This window comes from Raphanus sativus, chromosome 8 (assembly GCF_000801105.2).
Source record: "Raphanus sativus cultivar WK10039 chromosome 8, ASM80110v3, whole genome shotgun sequence".
NCBI lineage: Eukaryota > Viridiplantae > Streptophyta > Magnoliopsida > Brassicales > Brassicaceae > Raphanus > Raphanus sativus.
Window position 1 is genome coordinate 23,023,199 of NC_079518.1, and position 18,276 is coordinate 23,041,474.

At 31.3% G+C, this 18,276-nt stretch overlaps 1 protein-coding gene across 1 annotated transcript; it reads left to right on the top strand.

Moving 5' to 3' along the window:
- The first annotated feature begins 14,173 nt into the window (after window positions 1-14,173).
- On the top strand, window positions 14,174-14,536 carry LOC130498644 (uncharacterized). The gene has a single exon (XM_056992173.1). The coding sequence runs from the start codon at window positions 14,174-14,176 to the stop codon at window positions 14,534-14,536; it is 363 nt and encodes a 120-aa protein (XP_056848153.1).
- The last annotated feature ends 3,740 nt before the right edge of the window (window positions 14,537-18,276 follow it).

Below are 18,276 nucleotides of genomic sequence, written 5' to 3' on the forward strand. Positions count from 1 at the left end.
TTAGAAAATATTTTCCTCTTACTCATTAGAATACTATAATATTATCACATTCTAGGGCTGAAACATTGTAACAAAAAATTATTCTTAACTAAAAGACATTTTTCTTTCAGTTTAAAAGAACTAGATCTTATTTATAATACAAAAAAAAAAATCTACAGTCCTGAGTCTCAAAAATGGCATGTTGTAATGGGAGACGAAATAGATCGTGTCTCATGAAAAAAAATCATACTTAACACAAAACATCATATTACCACCAGAAAGAAATGTTACTACAAGTTGGTCTTCATGATTGAAGAGAGAGCATCAGTGACAGGAGTATTTAAGTATAAAAATTGGGTTACTGGAAAGGTTTCAGTCAAAAAGAAGATATAGATTAAATGAGATATTCTCACTAATGGTTAGACATAATTAGCGGTAGGCTTAGATTTTGAACAACTTGATGTGAAGATTGTGTTTCTTCACGAAGAGATAAAAAAGAGATATACATATATAATTCAGCCGGATGGTATCCGAGTTTCCGAGATAGAAGACAATGTATGCAAGCTCAAGAGTTGTTTTATGAATTTAAACAGTTCCCCAGATAGTGGTACAAGAAGTGAGCATGTTGACCTACATATGAAGTCTTTATGGTTGCTGTGTCTACATCGGTTATTGTGATTTACAAACATTCTTGGGAAAATGATTAATGAGTAGTGATTAAATCTCTCTAAAATGTAATAATCATTTACGTTGATTAATAAACCCGTAAACATGAATGAATCCAGATTCCAATAAACAAACCATATGTGCAACTGATTGCTTACATTTTGTTCTGGAAAGTTGTCTAAGATCCTATAACGTTTTAGAGACAAATAAAATTAAAAACCAGGATAACACCCGAGCCGAGATTAATCTATTACACCAATCAAGAAACCCAAAAAATTGACACAGATAGTTTTTTATAGATACGCACTTGTTGAGAGGATGAGAAACTATATAAAAGAGATAGGAAAGGCTTTGATTTTTTTTTTTTGTAAATGCGTCTACAAGAAAGACACATTTTAAGGTCGGAACTTGGAAATGTTGTTGTAACCAAAGATTTGTTATTTCAAAAGAATTTATTTATTCATTGATATACGACAATCGTATCCCTTAAACTAATGTCTTTCCCACTTTCCAAATCGTAGTTATCCAGCTATGAAGAATTAGGATAAGAACCAAAATGAAAGCCATTGAAAACGTTACTCTTCCATAGCGTGATGATGTTACACTTTCATAATATGATGAGCTTGCAATTAATTGTATACTTAAAATTAAAAAAGCAGAGATTTGCATTATATCATATACATTAACATTATAAGCGAGGTCCTTCGATAAGCATATACAACATGTACTATGCTAAGAAGCACTTGATTGAAACAAGCGAGAATCATTTGTAGTATTAAGATTAAAAGGTTCGAAACTTCCAACCCATAATCATCGGTTAATACTTTCTAGTTATCTGCATCACAGGACAACCCATATATGTAGTTAAAATGGATTCACATCTGATGAACAAAGCTTGTATACGTACTTGCTAACTCTTTCGAACCATATCAATGCTTTTATTTCTCACCCGCTTGAGACTGTGTGCATGAGTTTCAACCAGTGAAGCCTCTCTACACAAGGCCAAAAGCCAATGAAAGCAGAATATTTGTATGGTATGATCGACAAATTTATTTCTGGATAGAAAGTAGGCTATATATACAATTAAGAACTTAGTTGACAGGAACAAAGAAAAACAATATGTTTAGCAAAAAAAAAACAATATGTGCATATTCTACCACCATCCCACGTCTCAGCTTCTCTCACTTCAGCATTGTGAACGAGTTTCAACCATTAATTGATGAAACACTATACAATAGCCAAAGAGAGAGACTCCGAGATATAGGATGTGGTAAGAGGATCTGTTGACAATCGAAGAATTATAGGCGTAGAGATTGAGTGACTAGAAAAAAATGAGCGACTATATAAAGAGATAGAAGATGGCTTTAAAAAACAATTTAACCCTATTTTTAGAAAATCACATTTTAGGGTTGAAAACATTGTAACCAAAGATTTTATTATCTTAATTAGAAGATATTCTCATCTTACTCAGTAGAATACAACAATCTTATCACATTATAGGTTGAAACATTGTAACCAAAGATTTTCTTAACTTAATTAGAAGATATTCTTCTGTCTCATCCCTTGAATTAATGTAAGTGCCGCATCATCAACTATATCTGAAAATATATGGTTTTATCACCTAAGTTACTAATAAATTAGTTTTTGTTTTCTTCGATAACTAATTGATTCAAACATATTTTTCGTGCAACATGTTTTGATATGGGTGTCTACTTTAAAATACACAACTAAATGTTAAATTTCAAAGAATATTAATGTAAATTTCTGCCATCTCAACTCATGAACTCAAAAAATAAGATCCGATAGAAACAAAAAAAAGATTCATGATCGTACTTTAAGTTGTTATACAATCTACTAATTAAGGTGCCAAGTTAGCTTTCATATCATTAACGTTACCTTATCTTCTTCATAATATATTAATATGCAAAAATCATTTCTCTTGTACAGTGCTTATGAATTTCCAGAAGATCCGATCTACGTGCTTGAGAATAACATCTCTATAGACCATAATTACTACATGGAGAATCATATTAGCAAGGTGATCAGTTGGAAGTGCAGTAATTTGCCCACATGTATTGTTAAACAGATTGCCCATGCACTTGCACTAACATGCATGCATATGCACCTCATTTAAACATGACGTGATATATTGCTTGTTTTGTGATATATCACATTTGAGGATCCAAACACACTATAAGTTGAAAATAAAGATTTTTTTATCTCAGTTAGAAAATATTTTCCTCTTACTCATTAGAATACTATAATATTATCACATTCTAGGGCTGAAACATTGTAACAAAAAATTATTCTTAATTAAAAGACATTTTTCTTTCAGTTTAAAAGAACTAGATCTTATTTAGAATAACAAAAAAAAAAAATCTACAGTCCTGAGTCTCAAAAATGGCATGTTGTAATGGGAGACGAAATAGATCGTGTCTCATGAAAAAAATCATACTTAACACAAAACATCATATTACCACCAGAAAGAAATGTTACTACAAGTTGGTCTTCATGATTGAAGAGAGAGCATCAGTGACAGGAGTATTTAAGTATGAAAATTGGGTTACTGGAAAGGTTTCAGTCAAAAAGAAGATATAGATTAAATGAGATATTCTCACTAATGGTTAGACATAATTAGCGGTAGGCTTAGATTTTGAACAACTTGATGTGAAGATTGTGTTTCTTCACGAAGAGATAAAAAAGAGATATACATATATAATTCAGCCGGATGGTATCCGAGTTTCCGAGATAGAAGACAATGTATGCAAGCTCAAGAGTTGTTTTATGAATTTAAACAGTTCCCCAGATAGTGGTACAAGAAGTGAGCATGTTGACCTACATATGAAGTCTTTATGGTTGCTGTGTCTACATCGGTTATTGTGATTTACAAACATTCTTGGGAAAATGATTAATGAGTAGTGATTAATTCTCTCTAAAATGTAATAATCATTTACGTTGATAATAAACCCGTAAACATGAATGAATCCAGATTCCAATAAACAAACCATATGTGCAACTGATTGCTTACATTTTGTTCTGGAAAGTTGTCTAAGTTCCTATAACGTTTTAGAGACAAATAAAATTAAAAACCAGGATAACACCCGAGCCGAGATTAATCTATTACACCAATCAAGAAACCCAAAAAATTGACACAGATAGTTTTTTATAGATACGCACTTGTTGAGAGGATGAGAAACTATATAAAAGAGATAGGAAAGGCTTTGAATTTTTTTTTTTGTAAATGTGTCTACAAGAAAGACACATTTTAAGGTCGGAACTTGGAATTGTTGTTGTAAACAAAGATTTGTTATTTCAAAAGAATTTATTTATTCATTGATATACGACAATCGTATCCCTTAAACTAATGTCTTTCCCACTTTCCAAATCGTAGTTATCCAGCTATGAAGAATTAGGATAAGAACCAAAATGAAAGCCATTGAAAACGTTACTCTTCCATAGCGTGATGATGTTACACTTTCATAATATGATGAGCTTGCAATTAATTGTATACTTAAAATTAAAAAAGCAGAGATTTGCATTATATCATATACATTAACATTATAAGCGAGGTCCTTCGATAAGCATATACAACATGTACTATGCTAAGAAGCACTTGATTGAAACAAGCGAGAATCATTTGTAGTATTAAGATTAAAAGGTTCGAAACTTCCAACCCATAATCATCGGTTAATACTTTCTAGTTATCTGCATCACAGGACAACCCATATATGTAGTTAAAATGGATTCACATCTGATGAACAAAGCTTGTATACGTACTTGCTAACTCTTTCGAACCATATCAATGCTTTTATTTCTCACCCGCTTGAGACTGTGTGCATGAGTTTCAACCAGTGAAGCCTCTCTACACAAGGCCAAAAGCCAATGAAAGCAGAATATTTGTATGGTATGATCGACAAATTTATTTCTGGATAGAAAGTAGGCTATATATACAATTAAGAACTTAGTTGACAGGAACAAAGAAAAACAATATGTTTAGCAAAGAAAAAACAATATGTGCATATTCTACCACCATCCCACGTCTCAGCTTCTCTCACTTCAGCATTGTGAACGAGTTTCAACCATTAATTGATGAAACACTATACAATAGCCAAAGAGAGAGACTCCGAGATATAGGATGTGGTAAGAGGATCTGTTGACAATCGAAGAATTATAGGCGTAGAGATTGAGTGACTAGAAAAAATGAGCGACTATATAAAGAGATAGAAGATGGCTTTAAAAAACAATTTAACCCTATTTTTAGAAAATCACATTTTTGGGTTGAAAACATTGTAACCAAAGATTTTATTATCTTAATTAGAAGATATTCTCATCTTACTCAGTAGAATACAACAATCTTATCACATTATAGGTTGAAACATTGTAACCAAAGATTTTCTTAACTTAATTAGAAGATATTCTTCTGTCTCATCCCTTGAATTAATGTAAGTGCCGCATCATCAACTATATCTGAAAATATATGGTTTTATCACCTAAGTTACTAATAAATTAGTTTTTGTTTTCTTCGATAACTAATTGATTCAAACATATTTTTCGTGCAACATGTTTTGATATGGGTGTCTACTTTAAAATACACAACTAAATGTTAAATTTCAAAGAATATTAATGTAAATTTCTGCCATCTCAACTCATGAACTCAAAAAATAAGATCCGATAAAAAAAAAAAAGATTCATGATCGTACTTTAAGTTGTTATACAATCTACTAATTAAGGTGCCAAGTTAGCTTTCATATCATTAACGTTACCTTATCTTCTTCATAATATATTAATATGCAAAAATCATTTCTCTTGTACAGTGCTTATGAATTTCCAGAAGATCCGATCTACGTGCTTGAGAATAACATCTCTATAGACCATAATTACTACATGGAGAATCATATTAGCAAGGTGATCAGTTGGAAGTGGAGGATCTATCAATAAGTTAATTAAATTATCGACTTCTTCGAATGCGTGAGCCAGTCTTAAAAAATGACAGAAAGGAACTGCTAAATGGAAGTCACATGCTGACATGCACGAGGTCAATATCAGTCACTACTCCTTCAAACAGCTAAGATGTGTTGGCTGCAAAGGTTTGATCAGGTATTTTGCGCTTACTTTCCTATGTACTTGTTCGTGCTCTTTTTTCAAGAACATAGGATCTTGCAAGTTCTACTTGACTTTATGTTTTCAAAGTTTCATATTGTTTGATTCTTTTGTTCCTATAATTTAAGCTTATCTGATTCAACATGTGGGTGTTTTCAACTCCAACCAGCAATGGAAGAGAAGTCGAGTTATACTGCAAAAACGTGCCTCAGGGTAAGCTACCATTTTCTATAGACTTTTTTTATATCCCTCGTCACTAACATTTCTGAAAAAATTTTTTTGTGTAAAATTTAGTGTCAGACCTAGAAGAGCTCTTTGGGAGGCTGTAGACCCAGTGTCAAGAATGGAAAGGCTCTCTTCATCAAGATGTGTTTGTCTTTTCACCAATAATTGATTCTGATCCAACTTCAGTTTTTTTTTTCCGATTTATTATTGGTCTTAACAGCCAAGATTGTCTAATATTTTATCGGAGAATGAAAGCACATAAGGACATGGCGTCAGCAGTGTTGAAAAAAAAGGACATGGCCACAGCCAAGCAATAACTTGACCTTTGGAGCTTCTAAGTTTTTTTGTTGTTTCGACTACATTTTCACATTTTTCGTTGAACCATAAGAAGGTGATTATTAATTTACAAAATTATGCGTAGCCAACTTTTACAAATACTTTACCTTAAAAAAACTATGAATAACTTCTTTATAATCTTCAAATCACAATTATTTTATTTTTCTTCTACATGTGTGATCATTTTTATTAATAATTTAACAAGTGTATAACCCACAAAGTTCCTAAGCAGATGATTGGTATGTTTTAGGTTTTATGTATATTTGAATAGTGATTCATTCTGCAGATGCAGTAATTTGCCCACATGTATTGTTAAACAGATTGCCCATGCACTTGCACTAACATGCATGCATATGCACCTCATTTAAACATGACGTGATATATTGCTTGTTTTGTGATATATCACATTTGAGGATCCAAAACACTATAAGTTGAAAATAAAGATTTTTTTTATCTCAGTTAGAAAATATTTTCCTCTTACTCATTAGAATACTATAATATTATCACATTCTAGGGCTGAAACATTGTAACAAAAAATTATTCTTAACTAAAAGACATTTTTCTTTCAGTTTAAAAGAACTAGATCTTATTTAGAATAACAAAAAAAAAATCTACAGTCCTGAGTCTCAAAAATGGCATGTTGTAATGGGAGACGAAATAGATCGTGTCTCATGAAAAAAATCATACTTAACACAAAACATCATATTACCACCAGAAAGAAATGTTACTACAAGTTGGTCTTCATGATTGAAGAGAGAGCATCAGTGACAGGAGTATTTAAGTATGAAAATTGGGTTACTGGAAAGGTTTCAGTCAAAAAGAAGATATAGATTAAATGAGATATTCTCACTAATGGTTAGACATAATTAGCGGTAGGCTTAGATTTTGAACAACTTGATGTGAAGATTGTGTTTCTTCACGAAGAGATAAAAAAGAGATATACATATATAATTCAGCCGGATGGTATCCGAGTTTCCGAGATAGAAGACAATGTATGCAAGCTCAAGAGTTGTTTTATGAATTTAAACAGTTCCCCAGATAGTGGTACAAGAAGTGAGCATGTTGACCTACATATGAAGTCTTTATGGTTGCTGTGTCTACATCGGTTATTGTGATTTACAAACATTCTTGGGAAAATGATTAATGAGTAGTGATTAATTCTCTCTAAAATGTAATAATCATTTACGTTGATTAATAAACCCGTAAACATGAATGAATCCAGATTCCAATAAACAAACCATATGTGCAACTGATTGCTTACATTTTGTTCTGGAAAGTTGTCTAAGTTCCTATAACGTTTTAGAGACAAATAAAATTAAAAACCAGGATAACACCCGAGCCGAGATTAATCTATTACACCAATCAAGAAACCCAAAAAATTGACACAGATAGTTTTTTATAGATACGCACTTGTTGAGAGGATGAGAAACTATATAAAAGAGATAGGAAAGGCTTTGAATTTTTTTTTTTGTAAATGCGTCTACAAGAAAGACACATTTTAAGGTCGGAACTTGGAAATGTTGTTGTAACCAAAGATTTGTTATTTCAAAAGAATTTATTTATTCATTGATATACGACAATCGTATCCCTTAAACTAATGTCTTTCCCACTTTCCAAATCGTAGTTATCCAGCTATGAAGAATTAGGATAAGAACCAAAATGAAAGTCATTGAAAACGTTACTCTTCCATAGCGTGATGATGTTACACTTTCAAAATATGATGAGCTTGCAATTAATTGTATACTTAAAATTAAAAAAGCAGAGATTTGCATTATATCATAGACATTAACATTATAAGCGAGGTCCTTCGATAAGCATATACAACATGTACTATGCTAAGAAGCACTTGATTGAAACAAGCGAGAATCATTTGTAGTATTAATATTAAAAGGTTCGAAACTTCCAACCCATAATCATCGGTTAATACTTTCTAGTTATCTGCATCACAGGACAACCCATATATGTAGTTAAAATGGATTCACATCTGATGAACAAAGCTTGTATACGTACTTGCTAACTCTTTCGAACCATATCAATGCTTTTATTTCTCACCCGCTTGAGACTGTGTGCATGAGTTTCAACCAGTGAAGCCTCTCTACACAAGGCCACAAGCCAATGAAAGCAGAATATTTGTATGGTATGATCGACAAATTGATTTCTGGATAGAAAGTAGGCTATATATACAATTAAGAACTTAGTTGACAGGAACAAAGAAAAACAATATGTTTAGCAAAAAAAAAACAATATGTGCATATTCTACCACCATCCCACGTCTCAGCTTCTCTCACTTCAGCATTGTGAACGAGTTTCAACCATTAATTGATGAAACACTATACAATAGCCAAAGAGAGAGACGCCGAGATATAGGATGTGGTAAGAGGATCTGTTGACAATCGAAGAATTATAGGCGTAGAGATTGAGTGACTAGAAAAAAATGAGCGACTATATATGGAGATAGAAGATGGCTTTAAGAAACAATTTTAACCCTATTTTTAGAAAATCACATTTTAGGGTTGAAAACATTGTAACCAAAGATTTTATTATCTTAATTAGAAGATATTCTCATCTTACTCAGTAGAATACAACAATCTTATCACATTATAGGTTGAAACATTGTAACCAAAGATTTTCTTATCTTAATTAGAAGATATTATTCTGTCTCATCCCTTGAATTAATGTAAGTGCCACATCATCAACTATATCTGAAAATATATGGTTTTATCACCTAAGTTACAAATAAATCAGTTTTTGTTTTCTTCGATAACTAATTGATTCAAACATATTTTCGGTTAACATGTTTTGATATGGGTGTCTACTTTAAAATATACAAATAAATGTTACATTTCAAAGAAAATTAATGTAAATTTCTGCCATCTCAACTCATGAACTCAAAAAAACAAGATCCGATAAGAAACAAAAAAAAATTCATGATCGTACTTTAAGTTGTTATACAATCTACTAATTAAGGTGCCAAGGTAGCTTTCATATCGTTAACGTTACCTTATCGTCTTCATAATATATTAATATGCAAAAATAATTTCTCTTGTACAGTGCTTATGAATTGCCAGAAGATCCGATCTACGTGCTTGAGAATAACATCTCTATAGACCAGAATTACTACATGGAGAATCATATTAGCAAGGTGATCAGTTGGAAGTGGAGGATCTATCTATAAGTTAATTAAATTATCTACTTCTTCGAATGTGTGTGCCAGTCTTACAGAATGACAGAAAGGAACTGCTCTATGGAAGTCACATGTACGTGGTCAACATCAGCCACTACTCCTTCAAACAGCTAAGCTGTTGGTTGCAAAGGTTTGACAGGTGTTTTGCGCTTGCTTTCGTATGTATTTGTTCATACTCTTTTTCAAGAACATAGGATCTTGCAAGTTCTACTGGACTTTATCGAGATGTGTTTGTCTTTTCACCAGTAATTGATTCTGATCCAAATTTTTTTTTTGTGAAATTTATTATTGGTCTTGGCAATCGAGATTGTCAAATATTTTATCGGAGAATGAAAGCACATAAGTACATGGCCTCAGCAGTGTGACAAAAAGGACATGGCCACAGCCAAGCAATAACTCGACTTTGAAGCTTCTAAGTTGTTTTGTTGTTTCGATTACTGGTTTCTTTTGCTATTGAAGTTTCAGTTAAAATTGAACGTTAGGTCGGGTTTGCGATATATGTAGTAACTGTATTAAGCACCATCAGCCGGTTACAATTTCATAAAATATACATCGGCCATATACAATATTGGTTGAAAACTCCCAAAATTTAAAATGTTAATATAATTTAGGAAAATTGATTGCTATCTAAGTAAATTATTGACTATTAACTCGTGTTTTATTAAAATTCTTGATAAATTATCTATAATTCTTAAAACCTCTGGAGCTGCTCTATAAAAACTTGTGTTCCTATTAGCAAAATACATATTGGTAATTGAATAAAGCTTGTCTACGTACGTACAATTGCTACTTTTTTGGAGTAAATAATAAAGGGATCCACTAGGGAATATCAAACAAGAAGGGAATGTGCAGATTCGACCCATATCATTGCAGATTACGAACTTAGTCGAGAGAACGAACAAAAACAATACATGCATATTCTACCACCATCCCACGTCTATCTTTTGCTAGCTTCAGATTGGACACAAGTTTCAACCATTAATTGATGAAACACTACACAATATCTGAAGCGAGAGAAAGAAAGATATGGCATGTGGTAAGATGATCTGTCTCACGAGAGACAATTGAAGTATTCTAGTTAGGGGTAGATAGATTGAGAGACTAAAGAAAATTGAGCGACTATATAAAGAGATAGAAGAATGCTTTGTAATATATATTTTTGAACTCTACTTTGTATGATTTGAAAACAGGTAATTAAGTTTAGGATAAAAGTACAAAGACATTTCTTTAGCTTTTTCCTTTCAATATAAATAGAAAATGATTGTACAATATGTTCATCAATCAAATTACGAACTCGATAAAGAATCATATATTTGAAGAAATATTTCTTCTTTTTCCCTTATCTCATAATGTCTATTAAAATGTCTGGTTCCTAATGGTAGTTGTGTGTGTTGTAGTCTCTGCCAATGCTCAACTACCTCCAGTTTCCCATCCTATTTCCTTTTCCACTTCCATTCCAACCAAGTCCCGGTATTCCAGGATTACCTGATGTAGCAAAATGTTGGTCTTCAGTGACGAATGTTACAGGATGCATTATAGAGATTTATACATCCTTAGTCACAGGAAAATTCGAACATATAGGCCCCGCTTGTTGCAAAGCATTCTTGGAAGCCGAAGCCAATTGCTTGCCGAAAGTTCCAATATATTCACTTTTTCCTCTCAAAGAACAATGTTCAAGAGTTGGTAGCGCAGCTCCTCCTACAACAAAATAGATTTTACATTAATATAAGTAATAGCTACGTCATTTTTATTTCACAACTTATTTTCATATTATAGCTAAATTCTATGGTCTTACACTCCAAACATATGATTCTATAAAAAGCATTTTAGAAGTAATAAGTTTAGTTTCCTTTTAAATTAACCATGTGGTTCATGCCTCTGATAATTAAAAAATAATCCTAATTACATAACATACTTAAATTAAACTACAAAATAAAACAATACTATTTAATATATGGGAAAGTACATGGGTTGCATCTAAAAACTAAATATAAATAACAACAAAGGGGAGGATCATTTTCATATTCAGGTCTAATTTTACAACAATTTGAGGGAAATCAATTCATCATTTTCCCTAAAGATAAATAATATTCTTTATTTTGTCTTTTTTTTTCATAAACATATATAATTTTTTTGTTTTCAAGGTAACCTTATTACTTATGTACCCATTTAACTCATATTAATTAACATAACTACTATATATATATATTTCTTTCCTTTTGTATACTATAAAATATGTGAGAATTCTAAAACCACAATCTTTGTGAAAAGAGTGAAACTTATCCACTATAAAGTTTCACTTGTGAACACTCAAGACTTGTCTTGGAACATGTGTATCTCTATGTTGGCATGTGCATTTACTATCTAAATCAGAGGAAGCATATAGTTATATAGAAAAATATTTCATTTTGCTATATGTGTTTTAATAACTAAATTGTTTCTAAATAATATTTTTTTCCTTTTAAAGAATTCACCACCTAAAGGAGCAATGTAGTTAGCCTGTTTAAATTGTTATTTTTACATAATTATACTCAAAACCATATTATTAAATGTTGCATTATCTCTCTCCTCAAAAATTAATTTATATTGATAATTGAAAAATAGTTTAGAATTTAAGCATATAGAAAGCCAAAATACGAACAAGACTCTAGAAATTGGTAGATTACCCCTGGCTTCAAGAGAGAGCGAGAAAGGTAGCTATTTGGCTTAGACCGGAGATGATTTGAAACAATAGTATTGAGGCAAAACAAAACTGTATACTTTAGACTAATCTGATCAGTTTTTTTCATGACTTAAGAGTCCACCAGTTATATTTAATAATGTTAGTCTCATCGGTTTCTGCTTTGTATTATTTGAAAACAGGTAATTAAGTTTCACATAAAAGTACAAAGACATTTCTATAGCTTCTTTCCTTTCAATATAAATAGACAAAGGATTGTACAATATGTTCATCAATCAAAATACAAACTCGATAAAGATTAATATATTTGAAGAAATCTTTCTTCTTTTTCCCTTATCTCATAATGTCTGTTAAACATGTCTGTTTCCTAATGGTGGTTGTGGGTTTTGTAGTCTCTGCCAATGCTTAACTACCCCTGTTTCCCATCCCATTTCCTTTCCACTCCTATTCCAACCAATTCCCGGTAATCCAGGATTACCTGATGTAGCAAAATGTTAGTCTTCAGTGATGAATGTTCCATGATGCATTATAGAGATTTATACATCCTTACTCACAGGAAAATTAGGACATGTAGGCCCCGCTTGTTGCAAAGCATTCTTGGAAGCCGAAGCCAATTGCTTGCCGAGATTTCCACTCTAGCCACTTTCTCCTCTCAAAGAACAATGTTCAAGAGTTGGTAGCGCAGCTCCTCCTACCACAAAATAGATTTTACATTAATAGAAGTAATAGCTATGTCGTTTTTATTTCACAACTTATTTTCTTATTTTAGCTAAATTCTACAGGGTAACACTCCAAACATATGGTTCTATAAAAAGCACTTTAGATGTAATAAATTTCCCGAATTTCCTTTTAAATTAACCATGTGGTTCATGCCTCTGAAAATTCAAAACTAATCTTAGTTACAAAACATACTTAAATTAAACTACAAAATAAAACAATAGTATTTAATATATGGGAAAATACATGGGTTCCATCTACTTTTACAACCATTTGAGGGAAATCAATTCATCATTTTCCTTAAAGCTAAAAATATTCCTTTATTTTGTCTTTTTTTGTTTCATAATTTTTTTTTGTTTTCAAGGTATCCTTATTACTCATGTACCCATTTAACTCATATAACTTAAAATAAATTCTATATATATTAGTTTCCCTTTGTATACTATATATCAAAACATGATTGTTTTTGTGTTGTAATTTGAGTATAAAATAGGTGAGAATTCCAAAACCACAATCTTTGTGAAACATAGTGAAACTTATCCACTACAAGGTTTCACTTGTAAACACTCAAGACTTGTCTTGGAACATGTGTATCTCTATGTTGGCATGTGCATTTACTATCTAAATCAGAGGAAGCATATAGTTATATAGAAAAATATTTCATTTTGCTATATGTGTTTTAATAACTAAATTGTTTCTAAATAATGTTTTTTTCCTTTTAAAGAATTCACCACCTAGAGGAGCCAATGTAGTTAGCCTGTTTAAATGGTTATTTTCTTCAAAATTATACTCATAAACATATTATTAAATGTTGTATTATCATGTTCTCTCTCCTCAAAAATTAATTTATTTTGATAATTGAAAAATAGTGTAGAGTTTAAGCATATAGAGAGCCAAAATACAATCAAGACTCTAGAAATTGGTAGATTACCCCTGGCTTCAAGAGAGAGCGAGAAAGGTAGCTATTTGGCATAGATAGGAGATGATTTGAAACAATAGTATTGAGGCAAAACAAAAAGGTATACTTTAGACTAATCTGATCAGTTTTTTCATGACTTAGAGTCCACCAGTTATATTTAATAATGTTAGTCTCATCGGTTTCTGCTTTGTATTTTTTGAAAACAGGTAATTAAGTTTCACATAAAAGTACAAAGACATTTCTGTAGCTTCTTTCCTTTCAATATAAATATACAAAGGATTATACAATATGTTCATCAATCAAAATACAAACTCGATAAAGAGTCATATATTTGAAGAAATATTTCTTCTTTTTCCCTTATCTCATAATGTCTATTAAACATGTCTGGTACCTAATGGTGGTTGTGGGTTTAGTAGTCTCTGCCAATGCTCAACTACCCCAGTTTCCCATCCCATTTCCTTTTCCACTCCCATTCCAACCAAGTCCGGGTATTCCAGGATTACCTGATGTAGCAAAATGTTGGTCTTCACTGATGAATGTTCCAGGATGCATTATAGAGATTTATACATCCTTACTCACAGGAAAATTCGGACATATAGGCCCCGCTTGTTGCAAAGCATTCTTGGAAGCCGAAGCCAATTGCTTGCCGAAATTTCCAATCTATCCACTTTTTCCTCTCAAAGAACAATGTTCAAGAGTTGGTAGCGCAGCTCCTCCTGCCACAACATAAGATTTTAAATTAATAGAAGTAATAGCTATATCGTTTTTATTTCACAACTTATTTTCATTTTTGGCTAAATTCTACGGTGTAACACTCCAAACATATGATTCCATAAAAAGCATTTTAGAAGTAATAAATTTCCCGAATTTCCTTTTAAATTAACCATGTGGTTCATGCCTCTGAAAATTCAAAACTTATCTTAATTACAAAACATAACTAAAAAATAAAACAATACTATTCAATATATGGGAAAGTAAATGGGTTGCATCTAAAAAGTAAATATAAATAACAACAAAGGGGAGGATCGTTTTCATATTCAGGTCTAATTCTACAACAATTTGAGGGAAATCAATTCATCATTTTCCCTAAAGCTAAATAATATTCCTTAATTTTTTTTTTCGTTTCTTAAATTTTTTTGTTTTTGTTTTCAAGGTAACCTTATTACTTATGTACCCATTTAACTCATATTAATTAAAATTATATATATATATATATACCCATTTACTTATATACCCATTTAACTCATATTAATTAAATAATATATATATATATATATATATATATATATATATATATATATTACTTTCCCATTTTTTCGACTACATTTTCACATTTTTTCGTTGAACCATAAGAAGGTGATTACTAATTTACAAAATTATGCGTAGCCAACTTTTACAAATACTTTACCTTAAAAAAACTATGAATAACTTCTTTATAATCTTCGAATCACAATTATTTTATTTTTCTTCTACATGTGTGATCATTTTTATTAATAATTTAACAAGTGTATAACCCACAAAGTTCCTAAGCAGATGATTGGTATGTTTTAGGTTTTATGTATATTTGAATAGTGATTCATTCTGCAGATGCAGTAATTTACCCACATGTATTGTTAAACAGATTGCCCATGCACTTGCACTAACATGCATGCATATGCACCTCATTTAAACATGACGTGATATATTGCTTGTTTTGTGATATATCACATTTGAGGATCCAAAACACTGTAAGTTGTAACTAAAGATTTTTTTTATCTCAGTTAGAAAATATTTTCCTCTTACTCATTAGAATACTATAATATTATCACATTCTAGGGTTGAAACATTGTAACAAAAAATTATTCTTAACTAAAAGACATTTTTCTTTCAGTTTAAAAGAACTAGATCTTATTTATAATAACAAAAAAAAAAAATCTACAGTCCTGAGTCTCAAAAATGGCATGTTGTAATGGGAGACGAATAGATCGTGTCTCATGAAAAAAAATAATACTTAACACAAAACATCATATTACCACCAGAAAGAAATGTTACTAAAAGTTCGTCTTCATGATTGAAGAGAGAACATCAGTGACAGGAGTATTTAAGTATAAAAATTGGATTACTGCAAAGGTTTCAGTCAAAAAGAAGATATAGATTAAATAATATATTCTCACTAATGGTTAGACATAATTAGCGGTAGGCTTAGAGTTTGAACAACTTGATGTGAAGATTGTGTTTCATCACGAACAGATAAAAAAGAGATATACATATATAATTTAGCAGGATGGTATCCGAGTTTCCGAGAAAGAAGACAATGTATGCAAGCTCAAGAGTCGTTTTATGAATTTAAACAGTTCCCCAGATAGTGGTACAAGAACTGAGCATGTTGAGCTACATATGAAGTCTTTATGGTTGCTGTGTCTACATCGGTTATTGTGATTTACAAACATTCTTGGGAAAATGATTAATGAGTAGTGATTAATTCTCTCTAAAATGTAATAATCATTTACGTTGATCAATAAACCCGTAAACATGAATGAATCCAGATTCCAATAAACAAACCATATGTGCAACTGATTGCTTACATTTTGTTCTGGAAAGTTGTCTAAGATCCTATAACGTTTTAGAGACAAATAAAATTAAAAACCAGGATAACACCCGAGCCGAGATTAATCTATTACACCAATCAAGAAACCCAAAAAATTGACACAGATAATTTTTTATAGATACGCACTTGTTGAGAGTATGAGAAACTATAAAAAAGAGATAGGAAAGGCTTTGATTTTTTTTTGTAAATGCACCTACAAGAAAGACACATTTTAAGGTCGGAACTTGGAAATGTTATTGTAACCAAAGATTTGTTATTTCAAAAGAATTTATTTATTCATTGATATACAACAATCGTATCCCTTAAACTAATGTCTTTCCCACTTTCAAAATCGTAGTTATCCAGCTATGAAGAATTAGGATAAGAACCAAAATGAAAGCCATTGAAAACGTTACTCTTCCATAGCGTGATGATGTTACACTTTCATAATATGATGAGCTTGCAATTAATTGTATACTTAAAATTAAAAAAGCAGAAATTTGCATTATATCATATACATTAACATTATAAGCGAGGTCCTTTGATAAGCATATACAACAAGTACTATGCTAAGAAGCACTTGACTGAAACAAGCGAGAATCATTTGTAGTATTAAGATTAAAAGGTTCGAAACTTCCAACCCATAATCACCGGTTAATACTTTCTAGTTATCTGCATCACAGGACAACCTATATATGTAGTTAAAATGGATTCACATCTGATGAACAAAGCTTGTATACGTACTTGCTAACTCTTTCGAACCATATCAATGCTTTTATTTCTCACCCGCTTGAGACTGTGTGCATGAGTTTCAACCAGTGAAGCCTCTCTACACAAGGGCCACAAGCCAATGAAAGCAGAATATTTGTATGATATGATCGACAAATTGATTTCTGGATAGCAAGTAGGCTATATATACAATTAAGAACTTAGTTGACAGGAACAAAGAAAAACAATATGCTTAGCAAAAAAAAACAATATGTGCATATTTTACCACCATCCCACGTCTCAGCTTCTCTCACTTCAGCATTGTGAACGAGTTTCAACCATTAATTGATGAAACACTATAAAATAGCCAAAGAGAGAGACGCTGAGATATAGGATGTGGTAAGAGGATCTGTTGACAATCGAAGAATTATAGGCGTAGAGATTGAAAGACTAGAAAAAAATGAGCGACTATATAAAGAGATAGAAGATGGCTTTAAAAACAAGATTTTAAAACAATTTTTAGAAAATCACATTTTAGGGTTGAAAACATTGTAACCAAATATTATATTATCTTAATTAGAAGATATTCTCATCTTATTCAGTAGAATACAACAATCTTATCACATTATAGGTTGAAACATTGTAACCAAAGATTTTCTTATCTTAATTAGAAGATATTCTCCTGTCTCATTCCTTGAATTAATGTAAGTGCCACATCATCAACTATATCTGAAAATATATGGTTTTATCACCTAAGTTACTAATAAATTAGTTTTTGTTTTCTTCGATAACTAATTGATTCAAACATATTTTTCGTGCAACAAGTTTTGATATGGGTGTCTACTTTAAAATACACAACTAATTGTCAAATTTCAAAGAAAATTAATGTAAATTTCTGCCATCTCAACTCATGAACTCAAAAAAATAAGATCCGATAAGAAACAAAAAAAAGATTCATGATCGTACTTTAAGTTGTTATACAATCTACTAATTAAGGTGCCAAGGTAGCTTTCATATCATTAACATTACCTTATCTTCTTCATAATATATTAATATGGAAAATCATTTCTCTTGTACAGTGCTTATGAATTTCCAGAAGATCCGATCTACATGCTTGAGAATAACATCTCTATAGACCATAATTACTACATGGAGAATCATATTAGCAAGGTGATCAATTGAAAGTGGAGGATCTA

Coding starts and splice junctions, on each gene's coding strand:
- LOC130498644 (XM_056992173.1), top strand. CDS start 14,174: ATGTCTATTAAACATGTCTGGTACCTAATGGTGGTTGTGGGTTTAGTA.